The sequence below is a fragment of the Tubulanus polymorphus genome, chromosome 12 (assembly GCF_964204645.1).
Source record: "Tubulanus polymorphus chromosome 12, tnTubPoly1.2, whole genome shotgun sequence".
NCBI classification, from domain to species: domain Eukaryota; kingdom Metazoa; phylum Nemertea; class Palaeonemertea; order Tubulaniformes; family Tubulanidae; genus Tubulanus; species Tubulanus polymorphus.
The window spans coordinates 1695911-1722772 of NC_134036.1; the positions used below are offsets into that span (position 1 = coordinate 1695911).

Sequence of the window (26862 nt, forward strand, 5' to 3'; positions counted from 1 at the left end):
TTTCAATAATAATAATATTTGCATCATTCGCTATCACAGAATTTGAAGTAAGAAGACTTTGAAAAGTCAGGACGATTTTTTTAAACATTGCATTGTTAGAATTTCGAGCGTACACACCGTAAGATCAACAATTGCCATTAGAACAGGGTTTAAATCTCAATATTTGTAACTGGGTCCAGTTTCAGGGAAAAGTTTAACCCAAATTTTTCCTTTAATCACTATTGGTTACTTCATCTTTTCGATGGGACCAACAATATAAACTTAACCGTTTTCGGACTAATATTTCTCATGAAACTGGGCCTTCAGATATCAGTAAATCTCATCGGAAAACTAGAAAATTCAAATCGTATCATTTTTTCGTCTGTTTCGTTTGATAGTTCGTTCCGAACCAATCGTCGATGGTTCCCATGGCGATGAATAACTGTAACGAAACGACCGTGTTCTTCGCCGTCGATCGATCCTGCGAAATACAGAGAATATTTATATAATAATAATAATAATAATCGGGTAGTGAAATTATATAATTTACATCTGCTCATTGTTCCGATAATAACTAACAATGTGGGGAAAAACGATAGAAATCCCACGATAATTAAGCCAAAAATCTCAATATCTGGAACTGTCATTTTTGGCTTGATTTATGATTGTGGCTCGCGTTTATTCATCAAACCTCCTGTTTTTTTCAAGGCAGGTGAGATCGAAAATAAATCTACTCGATCCAAACAATCAGATAAATGGGAGGGACAATTTCCCCGAGTAATAGATTTGAAAAAAAAATATTGGGATAACTATTTCACCTGAATGAAGTACCCAATCTACAGTAACTTCTTTATTTTCTAACAGTATGAAGTGGGAAAAATATCTCTTTGAATATATATCACAAAAAAAAATATAATTTCATTATCAATTTAACATTTATCTCCCGTACAATCACACTTACACAGTCAATCAATAAGTTGATATACCCTTTACTATCTCGGTAATGTATTCCGCGTTTGTCTCCTTCGAATTCAAAATCGATATTCTGAGCAGACTGTCTGATCGATACGGGTGAGCTTTGAGAAGATGAGAAAAAAAGGAAAAATATAAATATGTTTGTTTAGGCTAAAACAATTGATAACTTGTTTCTCTCGTTTATGCTGAGCTTAAAAGTTGACCCAATCGGTCGCCTGTCTACCCTGTACATTACTTGCTTTGGAGATCAAGCTAACAATAACAGACCCGGCAGTTATAGAAATGAACTGATTACAAATTCTATTGCAGTTTACAAAAATGACCCAGCTGATTAGGAGAATCAAGGTATCATTCTATTCCAACCTTATTCTTGGCTTCGGTACCTTTCTTTAAAATCATGGTCAAGCTAACAATAATAGACCCGACAGTTATAGAAATGATTACAAATTTTATTATATTTGACAAAAGTGATCCAGCCGATTAGGGGAACACAAGGTATCATTTTTAAGCCTTAGTTTAAACAAGCACAGAAAAGACTGTCACGTTTTTAACAAATTGATGGATGACGGATTCGACCGGTAGGAAAAGTCTGATCGTAGAAAATATCAAGTCATTAGTGGACGTGACGTTGAATTAGATTTGAAAGTTAACCACAAGATTCTGAGAATTTCTGAGAATTAGAAAGTTTACCAAACAGTTCTATATCACTGATATCACTTCTGGACCCAGTACTACAGTTGTGAGTTAACTCTTGAGTTGAAATTAGTTCATTTTCGATGAGTTAAGTCTGAGTTAAATCCTAAACTCAGAAATCCTAAACTGAGATTCAAACTCAGAATCCTAACTCAGAACTGTGGAACTAGGTCCTGAAGTCATCAGTACATCGAAGTGGAGAAGTAGATGCTTAAAGGATGTCGAAGGCGTTGGCTTCTAATATGATCTTTAAGGTTTTCAAAAAGGTCCACTGCTTTAGAGGAGGGCTGTGATACAGCGAATGTCATTAATCGCACCATGCAATTTGGAAAGCAAGCACCTCAAAATGATTCCTGAGATTGTCGACTCTAAAGTTACGAAGGAAAAATCGATGGACATCTTGTTCTTCCTCGTTTCGCATGAAGAGTGGGCGCATCCTAGAAAGTGACTGTCCGTGCTGCCATCTTTCTAATGTGTAAACAGCTCTACAGAGAGAAATGGGAGAGGGATTGGTCGTCGCTCACCTGATTGTCCAAATTGGGAGCTCGTGTTTGTCCAACACCGTCACATCCATAATACACATATCCTGGAATAGATTAAAAAAAAGAAGATGGATTTCAGTGAAGAGACACGAGGCACCAGGGGCCGGTTCCATAGTCGAGACTTAAGACCAAAAGTGGTCTTAAATCTTAAGACTGGTCCTAAGTTGTTTGATTTGCTATAGAACTATGTTGTTCTTAGACCTGCCTTAAGTCTAAGCCATAACTATGGAACTAGCACCAGGACAAGCATTGGGCAGCATGCGACGAGGTTGGCAGCAGAAGTGAAGAGTCTTGAGACGATAGAGAAGAATTTGAAGAAAAGCTAAGCTGCAGTCATCAAGCTGCATAAATTGGGAACTTGGAAGCTGTTGGAACCGTTGTCTTTATTTAGAAAGCAGAACGACTCTTTATATACACACAGGGACACTAGGTCTACACATGGACGACGTCCATGGTCTACATACATTACCTGCATGATGCCTTTAAAAAGATCGGTCTTCCATGGAAAATTCAGTTTCTTCGACAAGACTTGATGATAGACGTTGTCCATCGCATCAATAGGCGATAGGCACACGTGATCACCTGGAGAAAATAAACAGAATCAAAATCATCCGGGACATTTTGCACGCATCGCGTGGAATTCCCTACAACAGCCGATCCCTCCATGGCACTGATTCTCCTCTCATATCCCATCAAGATCTAACTGTCACCTTTCCACCTTTATGACGGAATAGTTTTATGGTTAGGTTACGTACGGAGCCATTAAAGGGACATCTATGTAAACTGCAGTCACCCCAAGACTCTAAGCAAATTAATAATCCTTTGCTACCATAGCAAGTATTATCTAAGGAACCACCTATTGTCATAGCTGTTTGGTGGTTGCCAAAATATCTGATATCGTCAGCCCCAGCTGAAAACATTTCTGTACAAGTCATCACATGTTTCTGGAGAATGCCTTTGATGGTAGTTCTACTATTAAGGAAGGCCCTAATACAAATTCATATTGCTTTCAAGATTATCCAAGGAACCAACTATATTGACCTAGCTGTTCGGTGGTTGCCAAATCTCAGATATATCGTTTTTTACAGACCTGACATATTCGTGTTGTCGAGATTCAAAAACTGTTCGTTCCATAAAACATTTCTTTGATCACGCACCTCAATGATACAACTGTAGCCGTAGAATCCTGGAAATAGCAAGCACATATCTATAGATGGTTGTGGGATTTATGATTTTTGAAAGGTTTGGGATTTTAGAGATGATAGTAAGAGGGTATTTGACGTTTCGACTTAATAAAGAAGTTTCCAGTTTCTAGGCGCCATTTTGTGGCGGTCCCTCGAGGTCCCCATTGTTGCGATAATTAGCGCTCATTTTTAAAACATTAGATTGAACTGGAAACTTCTTTATTCTATTGAAGAAGATTTTAAAGAAATGAGTCTAAACATCACTACTCAGTTTTTGAAAATGTCTCATAGATTTGAGTCTAAACGTCACTACTCTCTTAGTTTTTGAAAATGTCTCATAGAATTGAGTCTAAACGTCACCACTCTCTTAGTTTTTGAAAATGTCTCATAGATTTGAGTCTAAACGTCACTATTCTCTTAGTTTTTGAAAATGTCTCATAGATTTGAGTCTAAACGTCACTACTCTCTTAGTTTTTGAGAATAGCTCATAGAATTGAGTCTAAACGTCACTACTCTCTTAGTTTTTGAGAATAGCTCATAGAATTAGTCTAAACGCCACTATTCTTTTAGTTTTTGTTCACGTGGCTCCTAGAATTGAGGCGAAACCGTCAAATGCTGTCCTTTATATTGTTAGATTTTCATCAAACATCTTACCATATTTGCCATCGAGATCTTGACGTTTAGGTTTCCGAGTTTGGAGGTTAGCGCACCTACAAATTCATTGCTTTTTAAAGACAATTTAAATTCTACGAATTTCAAAAACCGGGCAATATAGTCAACCTACCCGTACGCGTTGCCTTGGATACACCTGTCCAGTAACTGATGGGCGTGAAATGATACGGTGATAAATGCGAGTTCACCATCACCCTGAAAATAACAGCAGGAAGTTTGTCTTGTAGCATCGGAAACTTCGGAAGCTTAAAATTGCAAATACAAAAGATCATACGTAGAGATATGAAATTTTTGATAAAATACTATAATGTGAATTGCAGGACATTTTGAACGTGCTGTATGACCATAAGAAATCAAATGCCAAGGTAATGACATTATTCCATTACAAGTACCTCCATTCAAAACTTGTTTGACATGATAGTTACGTAAATTACCTTCCAGTTAGAAACGGCTACACCATCTCCGAAATCAAATACTCTGATAGCCTCATCTTCGGACAGCGGTGTTTTATCCTCGCACCATCTCGACCAGTGGAAATCTCTCTCCAGCAACAACGACCTCTGACTCGGACTGTAAGGAAAATATATCAACCGCATCGGTCAAAAAACTATGAACTTCTGACTCTTGTGAATTGGTTGGCGAATTTTGTTTATCCAAAATCCGGCTCAAATCGGGAGGACTCGAGAACTGTAAAACAACGTCTGAAGCAATACAGTTTAGCCACATGTTAATAACAATATTCAGTGTCTTGAACAGGTTTTAAATATTCTCTTGTTAAACAACATCTTGGTATTCAGCCTGCCATCTCACAATTACTGTAAGCAGTTAGAAGGCATTCATTGTAGACTGGAAGAAGACGTTGCCACTAAAAATACTGGAAATCGTAAAAATATGCATCCTCATAACTTGCACCAGTACAAAACGTTATCACTATAACAAATGGCAATATACATATTTACCTGCCTTTAAATCGCATTTCTGCAAAATTGGAAAATAAAATGGCGCATCGCATACTATAATAAAGTTTAACACATATTTCGGATACACAATAACCCCGAGACATTTTAGAATGTACATGCAGTTTTATAGGGTTCAGTCTTACTCTGCAGGAGTTAGACCGTATCACATTAGTCCGAAGTACTGGTATCTTTAGTTTACTCGTCACTATTCTCTCAAAGCTGCCGAATACAACAGTGCCCTTCGACCATAAATCCCTGTAGTCCCTGTAGAACTATGTCTCATTCTCTTATCGTTATGGAATTTTAATGAAACCTGAATAAAACTTTTGACCTCAAATCCCTATTGTTTCTCAAATCTTACGTTTTTAAACAATCCCATATATTACGCACCTGTTCGGAGAGGCTTTGCCTTTCTTGTCGACGAACACAGGGTTCATACTGTATATTTTAAGCTTTCTTATTCTGTCGACAGGGGGCAGTTGGAGATCGTACCAGCGGACGGTTACCGACATGGCGAAATAGTAGACGTCTTTACACGTGACCGGATGTTCGTTACCATCGGAATCGACGAACGACAACAACCAGGATATCCCTAACAACCTGACGAAGGTAAGGCGGAAGTTTTAACTATTATTGGTAAATCCTGCAGAGGAAATACTTATTTAGCAGTTACGGTAGACTCCGGTAACGCCGGAGTAGCCGGCTACGCCTAATGATACGTGTTCTAGGAATAGTTCCAGTGATTGTCCCAGAATTCGAGAATTTAGTGGGCCCTTGATTTGAGGCAAGCGCTCACAGTCTGCTATCTCATTCAAGGAGGTCTTTATTTACATACTTATCATCAAAATCAAGTCAGGACAAAGTGGTAACTAAATTGTCGCAACAGATAAGTCAGTAATCAAAGAGGCAAGGTAATACCTTCCATAACTAAACATGAACAAATCTGAACAAATTTTTTTTGGAACAAAAACAGCTGCCAGACACGGACATTAGGGACATTTCGAAACGACTGTATTTCCAGATTCTTTTTGGCATTTACGGAGAGCAATCTCCCATCTTTATCAAAAGCGCTACCATTCTCTCTCTCTCTCCCTCTAGTGGAGTTCTCACCCTGACTCGGGGAAGACTCTATTACTTACTGTAACGCCTTGTTCAGATCAGCCGGTAATTTCGTGTAGGGACTTTTCTTTTTTAGATATTTACCGATGAAACCATTCCTATTCGCGACTCCCCTAAAAATTGATGATGATGGTATTTATATATCAGCAGTATCTAGATCACATCATTGAGAAATCAGCGAGATTTTCTCTTGATCTGATACTGAAAACTCTCGTCTGTATCGCGTGTCTTGACAGTAAACCCCGCCTCACATTGGACTTGGTACTAATTCGGACAAGAAGAAATAAGTTTCTGATTTCCGTAGCATCTCTCTCGTTTTCTTCGTAGATCCTTTTCACGGACCTCGCTCCGACGCTAATTTTGCCAGTCTCAGATTGGCGACACTGTAGTACTCTGAAGCCTATTAAACCTCCGCACTTAACTCGCTCAGACATGGCCAATTCAGACTTTTGACTTTCGAATAACTCGGGACTAAATTACGAAATCATTTTACAGTCTACCTCGGATGTAACGTAGAAAAAATACGGTATATTCGAGGCCTTTTTTAAAGGCCTAATAGAAGGAAAAATTGGACCTGGGGAAAAATACGATACAAGTGAATCTACGGTAAATCCAACGACGTTACATCCGAGTTTGACTGTATTGACTTATTTCTTTCTCTTAATGTATTTTCCTCGAACTTCACCAACACCTCGGTCCGATTTCTCCACCGGTCCCAATTTAGACAGATTTCTAAGGCAAGGTTTACTGTACCGGTACTTATTCAAGTTTGGTCGTATATTGATTAAAGCCCTATTGATGAATCAAGGTAAAACTGGTAAAACAAGTTAAGATTAAAAGGTTACCCTTTGATGCATTCAGTCTTCCAGTAACCGGGAGGCGGATCGAGCGGTTGAGCGATGCATTTCTTCTTGTCTTTCCGAATGTGTTCATCAAATATCGGCTTCCAAATTAAACTACAATCGACAGCAAAAATAGTTGTGCAACTTCGATTTTGATATTTCTAATAATTCATTAAAATTGGAAACAATTCAGACATTCACTATTGTAATGGTAACAATCCGCAGCTTGGAATCCTGCACCACTTCAGACATTCACTATAGTGTAGTGGGGCGATGTGTGGATGATCAGTTTTTAAATGTGCGCTGGTCTAATGTCTGATGTTTGTAGTTCATTTTTCAATTAGAAATGTCTCAGGTGAAGCACTGAACACATATGAAGTGTGGACGATCAGTTTTTGAAAGTGCGCTGATAAAATGTCTAATGTCTGGTGTTTGTAGTTCATTTTTCAATTAGAAATGTCTCAGGTGAAGCACTGAACACATGTGAAGTGTGGACGATCAGTTTTTGAAAGTGTGCTGATAAAATGTCTAATGTCTGGTGTTTGTAGTTCATTTTTCAATTAGAAATGTCTCAGGTGAAGCACTGAACACATGTGAAGTGTGGACGATCAGTTTTTGAAAGTGTGCTGATAAAATGTCTAATATCTGGTGTTTGTAGTTCATTTTTCAATTAGAAATGTCTCAGGTGAAGCACTGAACACATGTGAAGTGTGGACGATCAGTTTTTGAAAGTGTGCTGATAAAATGTCTAATATCTGGTGTTTGTAGTTCATTTTCAATTAGAAATGTCTCAGGTGAAGCACTGAACACATGTGAAGTGTGGACGATCAGTTTTTGAAAATGTGCTGATAAAATGTCTAATGTCCGTGGACGGTAAAAAATCGGTGTACCAGACTACAGATTGATAGCTCTATGAAATTAAGTTTTATTTGCCCCTTGAAAACGTACTTATCATTTGTTAGATCGCGCCACCTACGACAAACTCGAGCCGCTAACAGTAAATCACTGGGTGTTAAAGCGCTGAACACTTGCAACAGAATCTCGTCTGGTAAACTGTAAAATAAAATCCATCACGATCTCAACTTTTGACAAATTTCTTTTTAGACTCTGCCATGAGTTGACTTAAGTCTTGATTTGGTTTGGGTTTCTCAGACAAGCGACTGGAAGAAAACACAGACTCATGAATGTGAAGCTTTGACCCGAATGCCACAAGCCATTTTCCAAATATATGAACATTTTTTTTGGAGAATGGCTCATAGCATTTGAATCGAAACGTCCAAATCGTCTATTCGTAGTTTTTACTCAGTAAAATTTTCGGGTTTCTTTGTTTCGGAGATCTGTTTGCAGAGGTTTAAATGAACTTACTTCGACAGACACGGCTTCCCTTTGAACACGGGACGAGATTTCGGTTGGAATTTCTTCGATGGAGTTTCCCTACAGAATTACACATTTATTATCAAACTTATGCCTTTAACCCAAGGAATCATCCTTAAGATGGTTCGGTTCAGAGAAGTTCAGTCGTGTTTAAATTTGTGATTGTTATTCTTGATAACATAGATTACGTTTTTAATCGTATCATCCATCCTCTGGCAAAATACCTTTCTCTTTGAACTACTCGTTTTCAAGTACTGCGTACTGTGTTACCTGTTTGCGTTTTCGTGAACGGGTTTGTTATTTTTAGCCTCACGACGATTCCTCATGTACCCGGCTAGATGGGTCCGGTGTCGCCCCCCGGTGGCCATCTCTCGTACCAGTATCCTCGATTTTATCCGACTTACAATGAACCATTGAAAGAAACAAATATAGTAAGGCTAAACAAAAATGATACCTTGTTTCTCCGCAGCGGCCGGGTCATTTTTGTAAAATATGATAAAATTTATAAACAGTTCATTTCTATAGCGGCCGGGTCTGTTGTGGTAAAATTGATCACGATTTAAAAAAAAGTTATGTATAGGGTAGATAGGCGGCCGGCCGGGTCAACATTTAAGCTCAGCAGAGCGGAGAAACAAGGTATCTATTTTTTTAGCCTAATTTAAGCCATCTACTGTAACCACATTCCAGAAATGAAATAACAATGTAACGCGAGGTATGGGAATCTAGAGTTTTAACATTTCCTGCTTTTCAGATTCAAATGAATCAAAATCATGAATCGTCATCAGAAAAGTCGTCACAATTCACAGCATTATCTTTTTAAGTCGTCAACATGATCGTCACAGAGTTTGGCATCACCCATCATCATAGACATAGTCATACTATCTTCTATCTCCTCACACACGGACAGTCAGGGTCAGTCAGTGAGTGAGTGTCTCAGCTGTGTGAGGAGAGAGGTTCTACTGACTCTGAGGGACCTACTGAAGTTTGGTAGAACTTTGAGGGGATCTAATGAATGAAATAGATCAAATATCTCCTATGTAAATTATACACTAATCAAGGGCAGGGGAATGAGGGCTTAATACACAATATTACAATTTGATCAAAATGTACCTATAAACTTCTAAAGCTAGACGAAAATATTTGTTTGGCTCAACGACCTTGACAACGACGACAACAACAACAACCACAATAGTGTCTTCGTCACCTTAGAATAGAGTCCTATTAACCGAAAGAGACACAATTGAATCGTCAAAAGCCGTCCTCTCGATACAAGCACAGACCACAAAAACAAACAAATGTACATTTATAACATTATTTAATTGTTAACTGATTCCAAAATGTACATGACATACATATCACATGTGCATGTTGTCCACATGTGCATGTAACATGTTGTCACTCACATTAACATGTTATCATCATAAATATCCCATTGATAAACATAGTTTCAAGACAATTCTAAGACGAATCTTTTAATTCAAAGTGTACATGTTTTATTTACACATGTTACATGTTTATCACATGTTTTGTTACATGTACATTTTTAGATTGTTATATTTTCTATAAACCGAATTCAGAGTAGTATCTATTCATGATTAACACATGTGATGGGAAATAATATTCTTGACTTTGACAGAAATTCTAATAAATCAACCATGATTTTAAGTTTTATGCCACAGGCCTTGTTGTAACGAAATCACTTAGTCTAAAAGTAGTATCTCAAATCATAAGACTGGTCTTAGGTTGTTTAGATTAGCTACAGAACCAGAATCAGCTTTATACTAGTCTGCAGTTGTAAGATTGGCAATGAAACCAATTTATGGTCTTATGGCTGGTCTTCAATCTAAGCAATTACTGTGTAACTGACCCTACCGTTTATCTCAGCCTAAATTAAATACATGTACATTTACAATAAATACCTCATGTACAGTAGACTCAGTGATGACAGATATTTACAGCAGTTTCAATGCTTCACAGTCTACTGAACTTAAAATGTACCATCATCAAACAAGGCAGCAGAATAAATGCTTTAATAACCGCTTTTAATTAATTAAACCCCGCACAAATTCTAATAACTATAATTAACTTTTTAACAAAAGTTTTTTCTTGTCTCTTATTTTTATTCGAACCATTTTGATTTTTTTCGTTTATTCGAAGTTGTTTTCGAGTTCGTGTCGAATTTCTGTCGATATTTATTCACTAACTGATCGAAACTATCAGCGCCCCCTGCTGGTGCTTTCCTCTTACCGTTTCTCTGTTTCGGCTCTCGTTGCTGCGCCGGAACTGAGTCCGATTTCTCGACCGTTTGTCGTTTCAATTCGCTACGACTCGGTCGCCCTTTCGGTTTTTCGGGTAGTTTTTGCGGACCGCGCGGTTTGTGACGTATTTTCGGACCCCAATGCGACGGCAGACCTTTTTTCATTTTACCCGCTGAAACGGCGGCGGCGCCATCTGCCGCCGGTACGGGAACCACGACCTGATTACCCGCGACGCGACCTTTCCTCGGGTTCGCGGTTTTCCCCGACGATTCCGCTAATTTCGCCTTCGAGCGCTCGAGACGTTTCTCCTTGGCGAGAAGTTTCGCCTGATTCTCGAGCGAGAATTCGACAATCGGTCGTTTCTCCGCGCCGAACAACTCCGCGTTATTATTCATCGCGCGCAACGCCTTCAACGCGTCGTCATGGCTACCGAGAGCGACGAACGCGTATCCTAGCGACTGTCCGACTCCGCTGGCGTTTAATTTCTTTAAATCTCGCATGACGCGACATTCAGTAACCCGCGCCGATGGGACGATCTGTTTAAACGTACGGCGCAACTCGGCGTCTCCGACTCGTTTCGGCAGGTTGTGAACGCACAGACGCGTCGACGACACGAATATATTCAGATTTTTCAGCTTGGCGCGTTTAACGGCGTCCAAACGGGCGCGTTTCGCCAGATCGGTTTTCGAGAGGTTTTCGGCGGCGCGCGTACCCGGTCGTATCATACCCTCGCGTACCAGGTGCAGATTACGTTTATCGGTCGAAGGTTTGTTTCTCTTCTCTTGTTTCTTGGCCGCGTCGTTCGCTGCGCATTTCTCCCGCGAGATGGCGACACTGACGATCAGACGGCGTCCGTCGAGCGTGATACCGTCGTCGTCCTCGCTCGCCGCAGCAGCGATACACCGCTCGGCCGCCGACTTCTCGAGGAATTTCACGAACGCCGTACCGCGTGATTTATCGGTATCCGGATTCACGACGATACGCGAGTATTCGACCTCGCCGAATTTCTCGAACTCGGTGTCAAGGTCGTCTTCGACGCTGTCGTACGACAGATTCTTCACGAACACGGTTTTACCTTGTTCCACGTCGTTGCTACGATACGCTTCACGCGGCCGTTTATCATCATAATCATCATCGTCACTCATACTGTCATCATCATCTTCATCGGAATTCGATTCATCATCGCTTTCCTTTTCATCTTCACTAGATTGGTCATCATTCTCGCTATCAATCTCTGCATCTTCATCGCTAACCATCTCCTCCTCATCTTCACTGGAATTGTCATCATTTTCTCCATTTTCATCATCGTTAGCGATCTCTGAATCGCTCGCATCATCGTCATCATCATCATCGTCATCACCGCTAGCAACAGCTTGGTCGTTTTGTTGCGACTCCTCGTATCGACTCTTCGCGAGCGCCCAGTCGACGGCGACCGGTCGACCGGCTATCGACTGACCGTTCATCGCGTCGAGCGCCCGCCGGGCCTCGGCGGTCGATCCGTACTGGACGAACGCGAAGCCGAATTTTCGCCCGTTGTCGCGCGTCGGTATCCGAGCGTCGGTCAGACGACCAAACGCACGAAACGTTTTACGTAATAAATCCTCGTTACACGTAAACGCTAAATTACGTACGATCAATCGGGACTTTCGTTCGGATTCCGATTCGCTGATCGCTTTTTGTAAAACGACTTTTAAAGATTTTCCGCCGATTTTCATCATTTTTAATCGTTTAACGGCGACGATCATCGCGTCCTTCGTCGCGAAGTTCAAGGTCGCTCGATTCTGATTGGTCGAACGTTCAAACGCGAGATTCTCGACGTTTTCGATTTTCGAGAATTTTTTCGCGTTGATTTTCGCGTCGCAAAAAACGTCGACCGCATACGTCTTATTCGAGACCTTTTTATTCCGCTTTTCACCGACAGGCGGCGCCACTTTCTCTTCGACTTCCTCATTCTCACCGACGCTTTCATCTTCGATTTCCTCCTCATCTTTTGCCGCCGTCGGTTTTTTCTTTTTCTTCGTCTTTTTCTTCTTATCGGCGAGAACGACCACCAGGGGGCGCCCGTGAAGTTTCGGTTTAAGATTCAGAGCTTTCTGGGCATCGTCGGGCAGCGAGTAGGTAACGTAACCGAACCCTCGACAGACGGCGGGCGTCGCCGCGATGTCCGACGAATCGCCTCTTCGGTTATTGTTGCCGCTGACAACGAAGCATTGTTTCATCGGTCCGATCGAACTGAATACTTTCTCCAGATCTTCGTTCGTCGTTTTCGGATGTAAATTCCTTACGAATAACGTGTTTTTAGAGACGGTCGATCGAACAGCAGCGCCCCCTACTGCTACACCCTCGCCAGGGCTGCCTTCTACACCCTCGCTATCATTTGATGGGTTTTTTGCTGTTTTTGTCATTTTTCTGAAATAAGATAATATCATTGATCGAATTAGAGATTTTTGACTCAGATTTGGTACTTATTTATAACAATCCTTCACAACCTAATCTTTCTAGGCCCCTTCCAAAGACCCCAACCAGAACCACATTTATTGATTCTTTTCAATTCAATAACACTAACTAAACCATCGCACAACACATTGAAAGGCAACCTAAATTTACCCTAACCAGCATCCCTTACCTTCAACCCAAAACTAACAGCAAACCTGTACTGCTAACTGTTTATTTTATCATGACTGGCTGACTGGACTGTGAGGATAATAATAAATTTTTGAATTGAATTTGCATCGAAAAATGGTTTATTTCTCGAATAATACTCAACTCGTCACGTGACTTCAACATCGAAAATTATAATCCAACAGTTTAAAACGTGAAGTTTACCTCGAAATCGTTTATTAACCGCTCAGCAATTCAGATTAATCACAAATACCACTTTAATCCGATCAGAAAATATACCATGCGGTAGTGGGGGTTTCCTAATGTAGCGGAATCCCCGTGCTGACGCGTCAAGCGGTGAGGGATTCCGCGCACCTGCCCGTGTAGCTGGAAAAACCCCTACCTCTCGACGCGATTTTAACTGTCATCGAATTTTGTGGCCTTGTTTGCGCGAAAATGACGAGTTGTCAGTCAAAATTCGAGGCGTATTCGAATTTAGTAAAGTCGAGTAATGGCAGAGATAAAGTGATTAGACTCTGTTCTTATTGCAGTAGATTACTGGGAGTACTCGCCTCCCGCGGTGGTGGGCGCTCCTCGAGCCCAGGGGCTGCTGCTGGGCCGGGCGCGATGCTCGGCTCTATCGCCGATCGGTTAAACGCGTGTCGTGTAATACTACGTCTGTTCGATGATATTCCGATGGCGCTATTCACAAAGTCGTACGGCTGGGGACATACTGTAAGTTCAACCATGTTACACAACATTTGATTTATACCGTGACAATCTTGATGCCATCAGGTTCAAATCCCTGCTTAGACAGATTATCGTTTTTAAACTACCAATAACATTTACAAAAAGGGCGCTTTCCAAGATTTCTAACTGTTCCCCGCGTGTACGACCCTGGCTGCATTACTTAGGCCTACTATAACTAGAGATATTTGGATATACAGGGGCGGGTGCTTAGCCCTAGCTTACTTACCACAAAACCTTCTAGGCCTACCTATAAACCTGAGTTGATTGATGACTTGTCTTTATCAATGATGTCGCTTTGGTTTATTTCAGGAGAAACATCCCATCATGTCGTTGTTAGGAGTCGCCAGTAACATAGTTAATCAACTGTTCTACCCAGTGGAGCATATAGCCTGGTTAGGGGAACTTAGACTAGTACCGGTTAATGTCACTAGGTGGCAGACATGGAGCGTGGCTGTATGGGCTATATCATTACTAATCAGTATTATCAGGTAAGAAGCCTTCATCTACGCTTAAAAGGTCGATCCTGGGTTCTGTTGCGCAAAATTAAAGATCTGGACCTGCAGTTTCTCAAATGTTTGTTAAAGAGTTAACCAGTGGATATTTGACTTAGTCACAATTAAAAGTTCATTGTTTCTATGGTCTTTATCTGAAGCTGCAGTTGCTTGGTTAGAGTTAACCGGTGGATAGTTGACACAGTGACTATCAAAAGTGAATTATGGCATCGTATGAGCGTGGCATTTATTTGATCGTTAAATATTTTAACTAGCTTGGGTAACTGGCACATCTAAACTCTGTTGGTCACTGAGAGGTGCTGAAAGGTTGGTTATAGTTAACCTCTGGATATAGTGACTATTTAATTATAACTGCAATTTAACTATGTTATTAGGCCAACTAATTATGAGCAACAGCCCCAGAAATGAATTTCATTAACTAAAGCTGTTTTATGTTTGTGTTGATATTTTCAGAAACTGTTTAACGATTTACGGTTTACGTGTGAACTTGAAGAGATTGAACAAACGTCAGTCGATGAATTTGTTAGAAGCCAGGTAAATATCAAATCTTCTCCGCCGCCGCTATTCAGCGGGTATCAATCTGCTGCTTGTATTAGAAGTTTGATGGTGAACTGTTGCTTATCCCTGGTACTAGTACCCTGTGGTCACTCTCTCTTTGAATGGTGAATTGAACGTCCAGAGGGTGGCAGGTTCCAGGCTGAGGAGGTGCAGTAGGGTGGCTACTCAACTTGAAATCAGTGGTGAGGAGGGGAGAGACTGTGTTAATTGATTGGATTCTCGGCAGATCAAAAAAAAAAAAGAAGCCAACTTGAATAACAGTTGCCACCCTGTGCTGGTTACAGGCTGTCAAGGGGTGCAGGTTCCAGGCTGGGTAGATTTGTACCCGTATTTTTGTGGATATCACTCTCTCTGAAATGTTTCCACTTTCTATATATCCACAGAGACAGCGCTGCAACATCTTCCACTGATGAGCAGATCCACCTGCTCCGCCGCACTCTCCACACTCAAACGGTGGAACTCGTACGGAATGTCGCCGATATGATGAACGCCGTCCACTGGCTGCCGAAAGGATTCCTCTGGGCCGGGCAACTGTCGCCCTTGATATCGGCTTTATTCGGTACCACGTCCTCGGTCGGGTTCGTTTACCTGGCAATAGCAAATCAAAAATCCACAGCAGCATCGGGAAAAAGTAAAGATTAGAGATTAGAGACAGATTAACCAGTAAGTAGATCTAAACAATCTACAGGACTGTATGTTTCTGATTGGAAGGACAAATTCAGTTGAGATCCAGTGGAACCTTGTTACAACGAACTCTTATACAGAGATTCATTAAGAATATAAAATTGTGCCCCGAATAAGAGAATCTAATTATTTTCATACTGGATATAACAAATTTTCAGTTATAACGAACAGATTTTCTGGTCTCCTGAAGTTCGTTGTAATGAGATTCCACTGTATTTAGAACTGTTGGTTATGATGGACAGATTTTCTGGTCTCCTGAAGTTCGTTGTAACGAGGTTCCGCTGTATAGAGAACTATCGGTTATAACGAACAGATTTTCTGGTCTCCTGAAGTTCGTTGTAACGAGGTTCCGCTGTATATAGAACTATCGGTTATAACGAACAGATTTTCTGGTCTCCTGAAGTTCGTTGTAACGAGGTTCTGCTGTATATAGAACTATCGGTTATAATGAACAGATTTTCTGGTCTCCTGAAGTTCATTGTAACGAGGTTCCAGTGTAGTAGAGGAAGTCTTTGTAAACTACATATCATCCATGGCAGGGGTTCGTGCTGTGGCTGAGTGTAGCGATGCGATCAGGTTCGAATCCCGGCCAAGGAAGGATGACTACGTATGTACTTTGGTATGCTGGATCAAGTTCCACAGTTATGAATTGTAGTGGGAAGTTCATTTTCAATGAATTAACTCTCGATTGCAATTCCAACTCAGGTCCTGTGGAACTGGGGTCCTGCTGATTGAAGTTTGTTTAGGTTGTGAGATCTGCTGCAGTTTCTTAGAAGATTATAAGTTCATATCCTCTTCAAAATACAGTCAGTCTGTTTTGCAAAGCCGCCATCTTTTTAATGCCATTTTGAAATTTGCTCAAACTCGAATTCAATGGAAATACCATTCTTTTAATATTCATAGAACCAAATTCTGTTTTTGTTTTTCATTGGTCTCAACAGTGGTGGTAATTACAACTTATACTATTTTTTATGAAATTTAGTAAATATTTCAAAAAAGAAACGTGCCAATTGAATATAAATTCTAGTGATATATTTTATGAATTATAATTATATGTATAATTTTAACAATTAAAACTATTAGTAAAATAAAGTATACTTAATCTTAGAAAATTGATTTGATATCGTCTACATTTCTTGGAAGGTAGGACAGTAGGTTTAGTTCGTTGCAATACAGGTGAATCTTAGGAAACAACTCGATTTAACATACCTTCTACAATACTCTGGGTTTTTCCAGTTTGAGACTGTAAGAATCTTTCCTCTCCTCAAAATTCTCATCGTCATTACGTCTTGTTCCTTCCTCTACTAATGCGTTTTTCAACGGAATTAACAATTGTCGATCCTCCTTAATTTCAATTCCTCATAAAAACCGCGAATCATTTGAAAAAGTATTTCACGCAAGTTTTTCTTTAGAAATTTACAGAAGTTCATATTTATTTCTTTACAAGAAGTTTTTTTTTACAAAAAATGTTTAAGAGTATTTACAGTTTTGCTTCAGGTTTTTTCCGACCGCTGCAAGGATTCGCAAAGTAAATAAGGCTGCTTGTGTTTCACGATTTGGCCAGTAGGGGGCGTTGACTCAAACCGGACAATCGTACACGTGAATGGCTCGATCGTCCGACACCGAGACGACCTTCGACCCCGTCGCGTTGTAACAAGCTCCCCAAACCTGTAAAATAAATTCGGTAAGTTTCAACTCGAGTTTGAAGTGGTGAAGATGAACTTGTCCAGAATAGGACATAAATAAAAGAAATGGCGATGATTTTGTGTAGAGATGATGTCATTGGGAGATTTGTGGAGGCAGCGATCTTATTTGGAATTATCAATTCGATGATGTCATAGGAAGATTGATGAAGGCAGCCATCTTATCTAGAAGTATCTATTTGATGGTGTCATAGGTAGATTCATGGAGGCAGCCATCAGTCAAGAAACAAACCTCTTCAGAAATATTACCAGGCAGCAAATAACAATTTTATGGATCCAGTTCAACAGTTTGTGGGTCAAATTTTATTAACTCACAACTAGATGGATTGTTTACGGAAAACAAGATGGCGTCCGAAACGTACCTGGTCCATATGGTCGTAGAAAGTGTGAATGCATTGTCGCGAACCGGCGTCCCAAATCTTCACTGTTTTATCGGAGGAACTGAAAAAAAGTGATTCAAACCGAGTCTTACCGCAAGCGAATGGTGATGAGGGATTCTGTACTAATTATGGTTTACAATACTGGTTGTCATGTATCTTACCAGGTAACAATGTGCGCGTTGTCGGGTGAGAATTTAGCGTTTAATACCCACGATCCGTGACCCGATAAACTGCCGGCTAGGTTTCCGTGTTGCCTGGAAAATTCATCGAAAAAAATCAAATTTGACGAAACTGAAATGGCAGCAAACCTATCTACTACATTACTATGAGGAGAGATCTGCAATTTGAACAACTTTAGTCGCTCTCTTCTTGATCTTGATGAGTTACGCCAACAGCAACCAATTCTGGCTTTTTCGTTAGTGGGGGATAGAGGGTTAACTGCACTTAGATAGACTGGAGCCGCCGTTTGAAGGCTTCAGTCGACGGAGAGTTTATCACTTCCTCAGAGAGATGGTTCCAGTCAATGGTAGTCCTCACAAAGAATGAGTTCGAATGACTTCTTACGATTCAAGCACATTTAAAAGCATTTTACATTTAGAAGGAGCTTTTAAGGAATCAAGAAGTCGTAGGGACCTTGTACTAGTGAAGCTGCTGAAATGGCAGTCAATCTACTATCGGTACATCTTTCTTCAGAAATAAAAGATTTAACTACATTTAAAAGATCTACAACTTTCTACTGAAAACAGTGAAACAGATTAAACACTTACACGTCGTATATTTTACTGTGACCGTCGTCCGACGCTGTGACGAGTAGCTGAGAATCAGATGAGAAACACAACGCCCGTACGGGCATCGCGTGGCCCTCGAGGAACGCGTGCATCAGTTTACCGGTCGTCATGTCGAATATATTGATCGTACCTTCTATTGAACCGGCTGCGATGTACCTCCCGTCCGGACTCTGTGTAAATACAATCATATCATTCAGAACTGATCATTTGCTCAAAGGTTTATTAGAATTAACCAGTGGCTAGGTGACTTTTTCTAGGACATTCAAGGGCTGCAGTTGATCAAAAGTTGGTTAGAATTAACCAGTGGATAGTTGACATATTGACAATTAAAAGTTCATTGTTACTATGGTATTTATCTGGGGCTGCAGTTGCTCAATAGTTGGTTCAAGTTAACCAGTTAAAGTTAGAGTTAACCAGTGGAGAGTTGACAATTAAAAGTTCATTGTTACTATGGTATTTATCTGGGGCTGCAGTTGCTCAAAAGTTGGTTCAAGTAAACCAGTTGAAGTTAGAGTTAACCAGTGGAGAGTTGACAATTTAAAGTTCATTGTTACTATGGTATTTATCCGCCGGTTATCTTTAACCAACTTTTCAGTAAGTGGCTCCGATCTATAAAATAGGTTCTGCTATTGAAAATTGTGGCATTACTTTGTACAATTATACGAACTGAATGCAGTATCTTGGGATTATATGATGATGTCATAGGGGGATTTATGGAGATAGGGATAGGGTTGTAAATTTCTATAGCGCCTTGTAAATAGCAGGGCTATTATCAAAGGCGCTCTCCAGACGAAGATGGTGACTTGAACAGAAATGTCTTGAGCTGTGCTTTGAGATGGCTATCTACTGTGTCATTGCCTGGTACAACAATCTGATGGTGTACTTTCTCTTGAAGAGCCACTTAATCAACTTGATGATGTCATAGGGGGATTTACGGTAGGCTCCATCTTAACTCAAGTATCTAAACTCCACATCCATTTGAAGATGTCATAGGAGGATTTATGGAGGCAGACATCTTTTCTGTGATGTAACAGAAAACCCTAAATATAGCTGCAAAGCAGCAATAACGGGTTTTCTGCACAGTCTTAGAATCCTGTTCAACGGTGTCAATCTATGAGCAGAATAGCTGGATATTGAGGAGACTCTGAAAGAGATTTCCCAAATTTGGGAGAATGATTTGAACTTACGTAAGCGACGCTGAGTGTAAACTTCATCTTACAATCGAGAGACGTCTCTTTCTTTCCGGACTCGATTCCGAACAAGTTGATTTTACCGGTGTGCGAACCGGTCGCTAGGAAACGTGAATCCGGCGAAAAACAGATTGACCACGCGTCAACTGAAAAACGACAACAATAGATTTGTTACTATAGAGATTCGAGACTCGTCACGTTGGATTTGAACCCAGAGGGATTCAAAAAGCTTTAGACCAAATAATGGTAAATAATGCTGGGTTCGAACCCGATGGTATAATGTAAGATTCTAGAAAGTTTTTCCCTCTCAGCCTGATTCTAATAGCGCCTTACAACAAATACTGAACTGGTAAACAATTTCTAGGGGGGGATCTTGAAGCCATCAGCAATATCAGGTTCGAGTCCATATATCGTCCAGAAATGTTGTTTAGTTAGATTAAGAAAGTTTACTAGGGACCCAGTGAGATGTTTTACGTTTTATTCTGGTGCCAATGAGACGAGAGGGGCGTTTATTTTGGGAGAGGTTTTTTTTAATACCTGGTCCGGCGTCGAATGATTTCAGCTGTTTGCCCGTTTCAAGATCCCACAGTCGTATGTGACTATCGAGACTACTCGACGCTACCATTGTTCCGTTTAAATTAATATCCACGGAAACGATACCAAGTTGATGTCCTTCTAGTACGTGACGTAATTCTAGTTTATTTTCACCGGTCCTACGAGAAAATAAACAATTAACAAACTTTCAAAATATGAGCACAGTGGCCATTCTTATTTGACTTGCATTTCTCCCTGACATGCATGTTGTTTTCCCTGTCCTGATCTGCTAAGAATCCAATCAGTTAACACAGATTCAAATTGATTTTAAGCGCAATCTAGCAATCTCAACAAATTTTTCTCTGACCTGTACCCAATTTTCGCTCATTTACAAAATTAGTTGATCTTTTTAAAGAAAAGAAAATTCCCCGAATTTCTCTGATTACCAGTGTCCGGTTTCATAGACTGAGTATCAAAGTTATCCCTAGGGATAAATTCTCAATCTGGGTGACAACCAACATAGCAACAATGAGAAACCATGGTTAAAACTGACGAATTTCAAAATATTCCCAGGGATTATTTTTCTTCCACATATATGAAACCCAGCCCAGAAGTATTGTTTCTAAACCAACAGTCAAATTGACTTCAAATCCAAGTTCTGAATTTTCTAATTTATCTATCTCAATATGACCCACAATAGGCTTATGTACAGATATATAGTCCATGTACAGATATATAGCCCAGAGGTATAAAAGAAGTGCCACTATGACTAAACTAGAGAATAAAAACATCCTAGAATATGACCTGAGGCTGAATGAGAAGGGGATTATTTTGTAAACACTTTTACTCTCACCACTTCCAACATTTGACGATATCGTCCACTGCTGCAGTGACGATATTTTCGACCCCATCTCGCTCGCTTTTACCCCAAGCGCACGTCCAAATACTGTCTTCATGAGCTACAGAAACAAAACACAAGAGAGAAATATAATTAAATCTGAAATAGAAACTATTGTAGGCCCTGGGCCCAGTTTCACAAAAAAGTTAAACTAAAATTTTTGGTATAATTGCCATTGGTTACTTCATGTTTGCAATGAGGACAACAATTCAAACTTAACTGATTTCGGCTTAAATTTCATTTTATCTTTAGGCTTTTTCTGGCTGAAACTGGGCTCTGGTATCAAAATGCATATTGTATATCATAGATATTTGATTGCAGGATCGAGTTTTAGATATTCTAACAAAATATGGGAATGAATCTCTTTAATTAGGTAGATTTTGCCGAGAGGGAATTTGGAATCAAACAAACTTACCTTGTTCTTCTTTGTAAATGATAGAATACTGAAGCAAATAAAAAACCAAAACATTTAGATTGAGATTACCTAAATAACAGAGGAAGGAGGATTACAAATAATAAGTAGGCTAGAAAACTTTTAAGTGATTGATTGGTTTTGGGATTAAAAATTGAAAGGAGGCCAAGAAAGGAAGAACAGAGTCTTTAGTAACTTTTAGTGGTCCAAGATAAAATGCCACTAAATAGCAATAAAACAGTTAATTTCTACTCAGTTGATTATTCCAAAAATTCTAACTACTCAAGTGGGATTCGAACCCATCTAGGATTGGTGTACCTGGTAACCGGTATTTAAGGGTTGTTTAAGGAAGCTTTAGGCGCGCAGATACGCCTAGCAAACGATCATATCATTTAGTACATATCGGATCTTCGATTAAGCTTGCGATCACGATTTTCTGATCGCTCGAAAAGGAGAAATTTAATTTTTAACCCTTGAAATGAACAATTTTGGTCGGTACTTACCATTGTCAACTTCCGCGACAAGGTGAATGTTCAGAGCGCCGGTACTTGATCAGGTTCGAATCCCATATTTTCCTCATGATGCGCGGGTCCTAATTTCCGCAGATAAAGGTTTATACCGTGGAAATTGCGTATTCAAATATAATCATATTCAGATGTTGATTGATAGCACCTATTTATACACGTAGAAATAATCTAATATTTTAAAATAGAGAAAATATGGGTTACTGTATTGAATTGAATTGTGGTGGCAGCACCGTAGCGCCTAATTCAAATCAAGGTTTTATATTGAACACGAATAAGAGCAATGGCGGCGGTGACGACGGGTGGTTTCTGGACGATGGCAATCCCGAGTTTCTCAACTGGTAAGCGCTTTGATATTTATTTATCTCGACAAAATTGCAGGTCCAAAATCGTTCGTAGATTGTAATTCTTTTATGGTAAAACATTTGCCGTCATCTTGGTCACCGTTTTTGGTCTTGGTGCTGGCGGCGCGACTCGCCAACTTTTTTCGGCTCGTGACCAAGAACGTTCACGTTTTGGGTTTAAAACATCAATTCCATTCGCTGTAGGAATTCGGAATTAGAATTCACGTTATTTCTTAATTTTTTTTGGTGGAACAGGTTTTGATAATGGTCCCGTTTGGCTATGTGTTTAAAATGTAACATCATCGGAGGCGCAGTGCCAGGCTCCTGTGAAAACTTTTCAGACGGTTTATCCTTTAGTTCCATTCTATATCTGCTTATTTTAATTGTTATCTAAAGTAAGCTCCCCCGGTTGATTATTTGAACAGCTCAACCACCCTGGACGTAAATTTTATCCATTGAAACATATGGGAAAAGAAACAAAAGTTGGCGGTTCTCAACTCGGTAAAATATTTTGCGTCAGACTCATTCTGATATTTGGCCGTAATATTTCAATCGTCCTATGCATTTGGCTAATTCGTTTTGGGTAAAGGATATTACAGTTTTTGAGGTCTTGAATTCGCGTAGAGAATATTTTTGATGATTTGTCTGATATTCTAAGCTATGATGACCAACCAGTTCTGAATAATAGCACGTACGTTTCGAAATCGATGAAGCGACGATCATTTGTATTGTGTCCGTTCCTCGTTGACCTTGCCCCTGGTCTTTTCAAAGCAGAAATAATCAATTTCCTATTTCGAAATCATGTTAAATCATCCATGGCATTTAAAGTATGAATAAGTGAGATATTTTTGTGGAGCCCCGAATTGCAGACCAAAAAATAGTTGGCATATTCTTCATCAAACGAATTATAAACGATCAGATCATGTATTAGAAATACATAGAAGTTGAGAAAGAGTAGAAAGTCTTATTTAAACATGAAGCCATTTTTAATCGAGATCTTGTACATGATATAAATACATATTTTTGGAATATATTTAAAGTTCTAAGTTTGTCTGAGTTGTAGAATTCGATCGACCGCTTCGGGGAAGTCGTTGCAAACTAAAGTCGGCGCGGCCGGATCTATTTTAGACTCATCGCCTGGTCTGTATTTTCCTGGAGAAATTATCAGCATAAAACTTTAGAAACGTTGAATTCGAATTTTGAAAATCATATTTATCATTCCCAGTAGTTTTCATTATTTTTAAAGCCGTTTAGATTTTTTATAATCGTTTTTATGAAATCTGGATTAAATTCAAAATCAGATATTTGCTTTTTATTCGTTGTGAATGTTTACCGGTTTTTACAAGAATACCCATCATGCCCGCGTCCATGGCGCCCTTTACGTCATCGCGCACATCCTGGAAATAGAAATACTCGATCTGATGGCCCAGTGGCAACCTGGGGTATAGATTTCTATATCAGTTTTGAATGAATTCAATAGATATTTCGTCACAGTTTACTGGGACCAGTTGGTCAAAAGTTTGCTAAAATACTCATCGGATAAACCATGATGATCCCGCTAGGCACTACACGAAGCTGTTGCAACTAGCCGAAGGATCCAGCTTCACCAAAAAGTACTCAAATAGTTAGTTCAATTGCTTATGGTTACCTCACGATAAGGACATTACAAACTTGCATTCAACAATTCAAACGTAACCGTTTTAAGCTTAAACATTTCAATGAAACCGCATCCTGAGTCACTTAAAAGGCTAAAACGGTTAAATTTGAATTATTGTCCTCATTGAATACATCAAGGTTGCCAAAAGTAATTAAACTAAAAATTTTAGTTAAGCTTTCTTTATTAAACTGGACGCTGCCCTTATCGTATTGGAGTTTGAACTGTCAGATGAACTTACATCTCCTATCATGACAGTGTGTTGAGCCTGGCAGCCTAATTCTCTGAGGGCTTCTTGAAAGAATGATTCACTCGGTTTTCCTACAATCTCCGCTATAGTACCGTCAGTCGCGTATTCCAAGGCGGCCACAAACGGGCCTTAACAAAAAAAAGATACAGAAAGTGTCGTCTCAAATCAAATACGTTTTATAATTTCGACATTCAATTCACAGAATTCGATAGTCGACATAAGACATACCAGCTCCTAGATTTAGTCCAGTGGACGTTTTGTAATATCGAGCTTTGTTGATAGCAATCAGACTGGCTCCGTTTAGCACCAACCTAAATGTTAATAATTTCACACATTTTGATTAAGATTAAAAATAATTTTTACAATATGGGATTTTCCAGTTACCAGGCGCCATTTTGCGGCGGTTCCGCATTGTTGAACAAATTTTGACATTTTAATAACTGTTTTGCTTGTGAGTATAGTAAGTAACCTGTGATCTTTAAATCAATTTTAACATCGCTTTGCGACCATTTTGTATAAAAGCACAATATTCTTAAATGAACATTTCTATAACAATAACCTAAAAATAGTAAAGATTTAATATTTTTATTGAATTTTTCAATCTTTTATCGTTTCTTTAGGTAGCGGTGTCACGATCGATAAGATTCGGCCCACCTGAATGCGTCGTTCATATCAGCATAATTGAATTTTGTCGGAGCCAACCCGACCACGACCGCGTTCGGATCATTACAATCGATTCCTGAAATCAACACTCAACAACATTTCAACAATATTTCGGTAACAATGGTAAGTTCGATTGGTTTTTCTCCCAAAAAGTTCAGTGCTTAAGTAAGTTTAAGTTTTTTTTGGATTGAATGATTTTAATTTTTGATGAACATCTTCCATCTCCCGAACTAAACATACGAATCTTTGAGAAAATGTTTATCTTAAATATCACTAATCAAAACAATAAAGAAAAATCATTAAGATAATCTAAAAATATCTCAAGAATGTCGGTGGGCTGACCTTGAAAATCTTCTAAAGCAACCTCCTCTAGAAACAATCTGGGTCGCAGACGCCTCCTTTCGACCAGTCGCCGCGCCGCCGTTAACGAAGTGAAAATATCGTCTTTACTCAAATCGAATCCCAAACTACAGAGTCGTTCGTGCAGACGATTTAACGATTCTTTAGTCGTATTCGTCACGAATTTCACCTTGACCTTCGCTCGTTTTAACCTAAAACAGACGACAGAGTTTCAGAGTTTTACTTCTAAGGGCCAGCTGCCCAGTCATGACTTAGATTTAAGACCAGTCAAAGACCAATTTAGTTCAATAGCCAATCTAAGAACTTAATACCAGTCTTAAGATTTCAAGAATACTTTCGGACTTAAGTCACTGCTGTGCCACTGGGCTCAGTTTTTTATTGGACCAGTTTAAATCTTAATCGTGGGGTACAATTCATATCTCCAACAATAAAGTATAAATGCCGGGGTTGAATTAAAACCCATTTTTGGTGGGTTTTGTTCGAAAGTAGTCTTAGATAAAATCGGTTAAGTTAGGTTTGATGCATACCTTTCAAGTGCTTCCTGAGCGCCACATATCGCCTGGTTTTCTATGTGTATAGTTCCGCTCAAATCAACCATAACCGCATCGATAGTTCGTCTCATCGCCGCTAGGAGTAACCGCGCTCCTGTTAGGTGCATCGAATCAACGTCGCTTCAAACCTTCAATTAGAAATTGAGAAATTAAAACATGAAATAATTCAGACGTTAAATGATTTAGAACAGTGCTGCTGTCAACCTCTGAAAAGTGCTATCTGTAACAAATTGAATTTTTTTTCAGTAATATTTCATTGAAATATGAACGAAAATGTTCAAATTAATCAGTAATCAACAGTAAGACCTTCAGTAACATCCGACATATTTCTGTTCACGAAATCAGTATTTCTGATTATAGAATAGTAACAAATGCTGAACACCAATAACGGTTGACAGCTCTGTTAGAATATGATGGGACATATTCTCAGTTGGATTGTTTCTATAATCCCTTTATTTTTCTTTATTCCATCCAGGTGTCGCTGAACTTTACAGTGATCATCCAACTGTAACAATTAGTGAATTTAGTACATTTCGTGAACGACTGGATTTCGGTTAACAATGTGCAAGAAAAAGTGGAGCAAGGAACCGCAATAGAATGGATGGATATGGGCGGCTACGGTAAAGGTATAATTCATTCACCCCTCTCTTCCTCTCATCTCTCCTCTTTCCATTTATCTCACCTACTCTCACCCATTTTTCCCTCGTGTCTCACTCCTTTCAATTTTTCAATTCTCTCACACCTCTCCTCTCCTACATCACCTCTCTCATTTCTCACTTCTTTCACCGCTTCATCCATTTTTTACTTTGTCTCTCTCGTCTCTCTTATTTGAACCGATCTCACTGAAATAAGCGCCTTCGCGATAATGCTCATTTCTGACACACCAAAACCGGAAGAAATGGCGAGAAA

General features: G+C 39.6%; 5 protein-coding genes and 2 long non-coding RNA genes across 8 annotated transcripts in view; 3 read left to right on the top strand and 4 right to left on the bottom strand.

Annotated features, from left to right (window-relative positions):
* LOC141914290 (F-box only protein 15-like) lies at positions 1–9501 on the bottom strand. Its single transcript, XM_074805576.1, has 15 exons — positions 9450–9501; positions 8610–8738; positions 8331–8399; positions 7914–8018; positions 6969–7079; positions 6144–6236; positions 5395–5604; positions 4480–4615; positions 4158–4240; positions 4028–4083; positions 3280–3375; positions 2659–2771; positions 2172–2233; positions 941–1055; positions 1–460 (listed from the first exon to the last, which is right to left on the bottom strand). The coding sequence occupies exons 2-15, from the start codon at positions 8705–8707 to the stop codon at positions 350–352; spliced, it is 1458 nt and encodes a 485-aa protein (XP_074661677.1). The 5' UTR covers positions 8708–8738; positions 9450–9501; the 3' UTR covers positions 1–349.
* Positions 5161–25156, top strand: LOC141914293 (uncharacterized). The gene is made up of 3 exons (XR_012620753.1): positions 5161–5182; positions 5477–5613; positions 25000–25156. It is a non-coding gene; the product is annotated as an uncharacterized LOC141914293 (long non-coding RNA).
* On the bottom strand, positions 9655–13568 carry LOC141914053 (RNA-binding protein 28-like). The gene is made up of 2 exons (XM_074805318.1): positions 13424–13568; positions 9655–13006 (listed from the first exon to the last, which is right to left on the bottom strand). Exon 2 carries the CDS (start codon positions 13000–13002, stop codon positions 10459–10461), a length of 2544 nt encoding a protein of 847 aa, XP_074661419.1. The 5' UTR covers positions 13003–13006; positions 13424–13568; the 3' UTR covers positions 9655–10458.
* LOC141914054 (peroxisomal membrane protein 11C-like) lies at positions 13601–16726 on the top strand. The gene is made up of 4 exons (XM_074805319.1): positions 13601–13933; positions 14258–14436; positions 14914–14994; positions 15402–16726. The coding sequence occupies exons 1-4, from the start codon at positions 13655–13657 to the stop codon at positions 15658–15660; spliced, it is 798 nt and encodes a 265-aa protein (XP_074661420.1). The 5' UTR covers positions 13601–13654; the 3' UTR covers positions 15661–16726.
* Positions 17134–22120, bottom strand: LOC141914291 (WD repeat-containing protein SL1-17-like). Its single transcript, XM_074805577.1, has 9 exons — positions 22111–22120; positions 21611–21638; positions 21151–21256; positions 20301–20476; positions 19761–19909; positions 18553–18743; positions 17947–18039; positions 17768–17846; positions 17134–17370 (listed from the first exon to the last, which is right to left on the bottom strand). Exons 1-9 carry the CDS (start codon positions 22111–22113, stop codon positions 17281–17283), a joined length of 915 nt encoding a protein of 304 aa, XP_074661678.1. The 5' UTR covers positions 22114–22120; the 3' UTR covers positions 17134–17280.
* Positions 23485–26862, bottom strand: part of LOC141914292 (haloacid dehalogenase-like hydrolase domain-containing protein 2) — a 17097-nt gene continuing 13719 nt past the window's right edge. Inside the window, exons 2-8 of the mRNA XM_074805578.1 lie at positions 25930–26081; positions 25385–25593; positions 25034–25118; positions 24608–24690; positions 24371–24507; positions 23809–23872; positions 23485–23627 (exon numbers count right to left, since the gene is read on the bottom strand). Coding sequence (XP_074661679.1) covers positions 23518–23627; positions 23809–23872; positions 24371–24507; positions 24608–24690; positions 25034–25118; positions 25385–25593; positions 25930–26060 — 819 coding nt within the window. The 5' untranslated portion in view covers positions 26061–26081 and the 3' untranslated portion in view covers positions 23485–23517. The remainder of the gene's footprint in view (positions 23628–23808; positions 23873–24370; positions 24508–24607; positions 24691–25033; positions 25119–25384; positions 25594–25929; positions 26082–26862) is intronic.
* LOC141914114 (uncharacterized) overlaps positions 26434–26862 on the top strand; it is a 2969-nt gene continuing 2540 nt past the window's right edge. The window contains exon 1 of one of the 2 annotated variants that reach the window (XR_012620707.1): positions 26434–26579. This is a non-coding gene — a long non-coding RNA (uncharacterized LOC141914114). The remainder of the gene's footprint in view (positions 26580–26862) is intronic. The other variant, XR_012620706.1, reaches the window with a different exon arrangement.

What these genes read in the sequence shown, in the direction of transcription:
- LOC141914291 (XM_074805577.1), bottom strand. An exon ending in ATCGTCAAATGTTGGAAGTG is followed by an intron (nt 20,477 to 21,150) that starts GTGAGAGTAAAA and finishes ATTTTCTCGTAG; the next exon opens with GACCGGTGAAAATAAACTAG. An exon ending in ATCATTCGACGCCGGACCAG is followed by an intron (nt 19,910 to 20,300) that starts GTATTAAAAAAA and finishes GTCGTTTTTCAG; the next exon opens with TTGACGCGTGGTCAATCTGT.
- LOC141914054 (XM_074805319.1), top strand. Translation starts at nt 13,655, where the DNA reads ATGACGAGTTGTCAGTCAAAATTCGAGGCGTATTCGAATTTAGTAAAG. An exon ending in TTACTAATCAGTATTATCAG is followed by an intron (nt 14,437 to 14,913) that starts GTAAGAAGCCTT and finishes TGATATTTTCAG; the next exon opens with AAACTGTTTAACGATTTACG. An exon ending in ATGAATTTGTTAGAAGCCAG is followed by an intron (nt 14,995 to 15,401) that starts GTAAATATCAAA and finishes ATATATCCACAG; the next exon opens with AGACAGCGCTGCAACATCTT.
- LOC141914290 (XM_074805576.1), bottom strand. Translation starts at nt 8,707, where the DNA reads ATGGCCACCGGGGGGCGACACCGGACCCATCTAGCCGGGTACATGAGG. An exon ending in GGGAAGCCGTGTCTGTCGAA is followed by an intron (nt 8,019 to 8,330) that starts GTAAGTTCATTT and finishes TTTATTTTACAG; the next exon opens with TTTACCAGACGAGATTCTGT. An exon ending in AGATCTCGATGGCAAATATG is followed by an intron (nt 3,376 to 4,027) that starts GTAAGATGTTTG and finishes TGCTATTTCCAG; the next exon opens with GATTCTACGGCTACAGTTGT.
- LOC141914053 (XM_074805318.1), bottom strand. Translation starts at nt 13,002, where the DNA reads ATGACAAAAACAGCAAAAAACCCATCAAATGATAGCGAGGGTGTAGAA.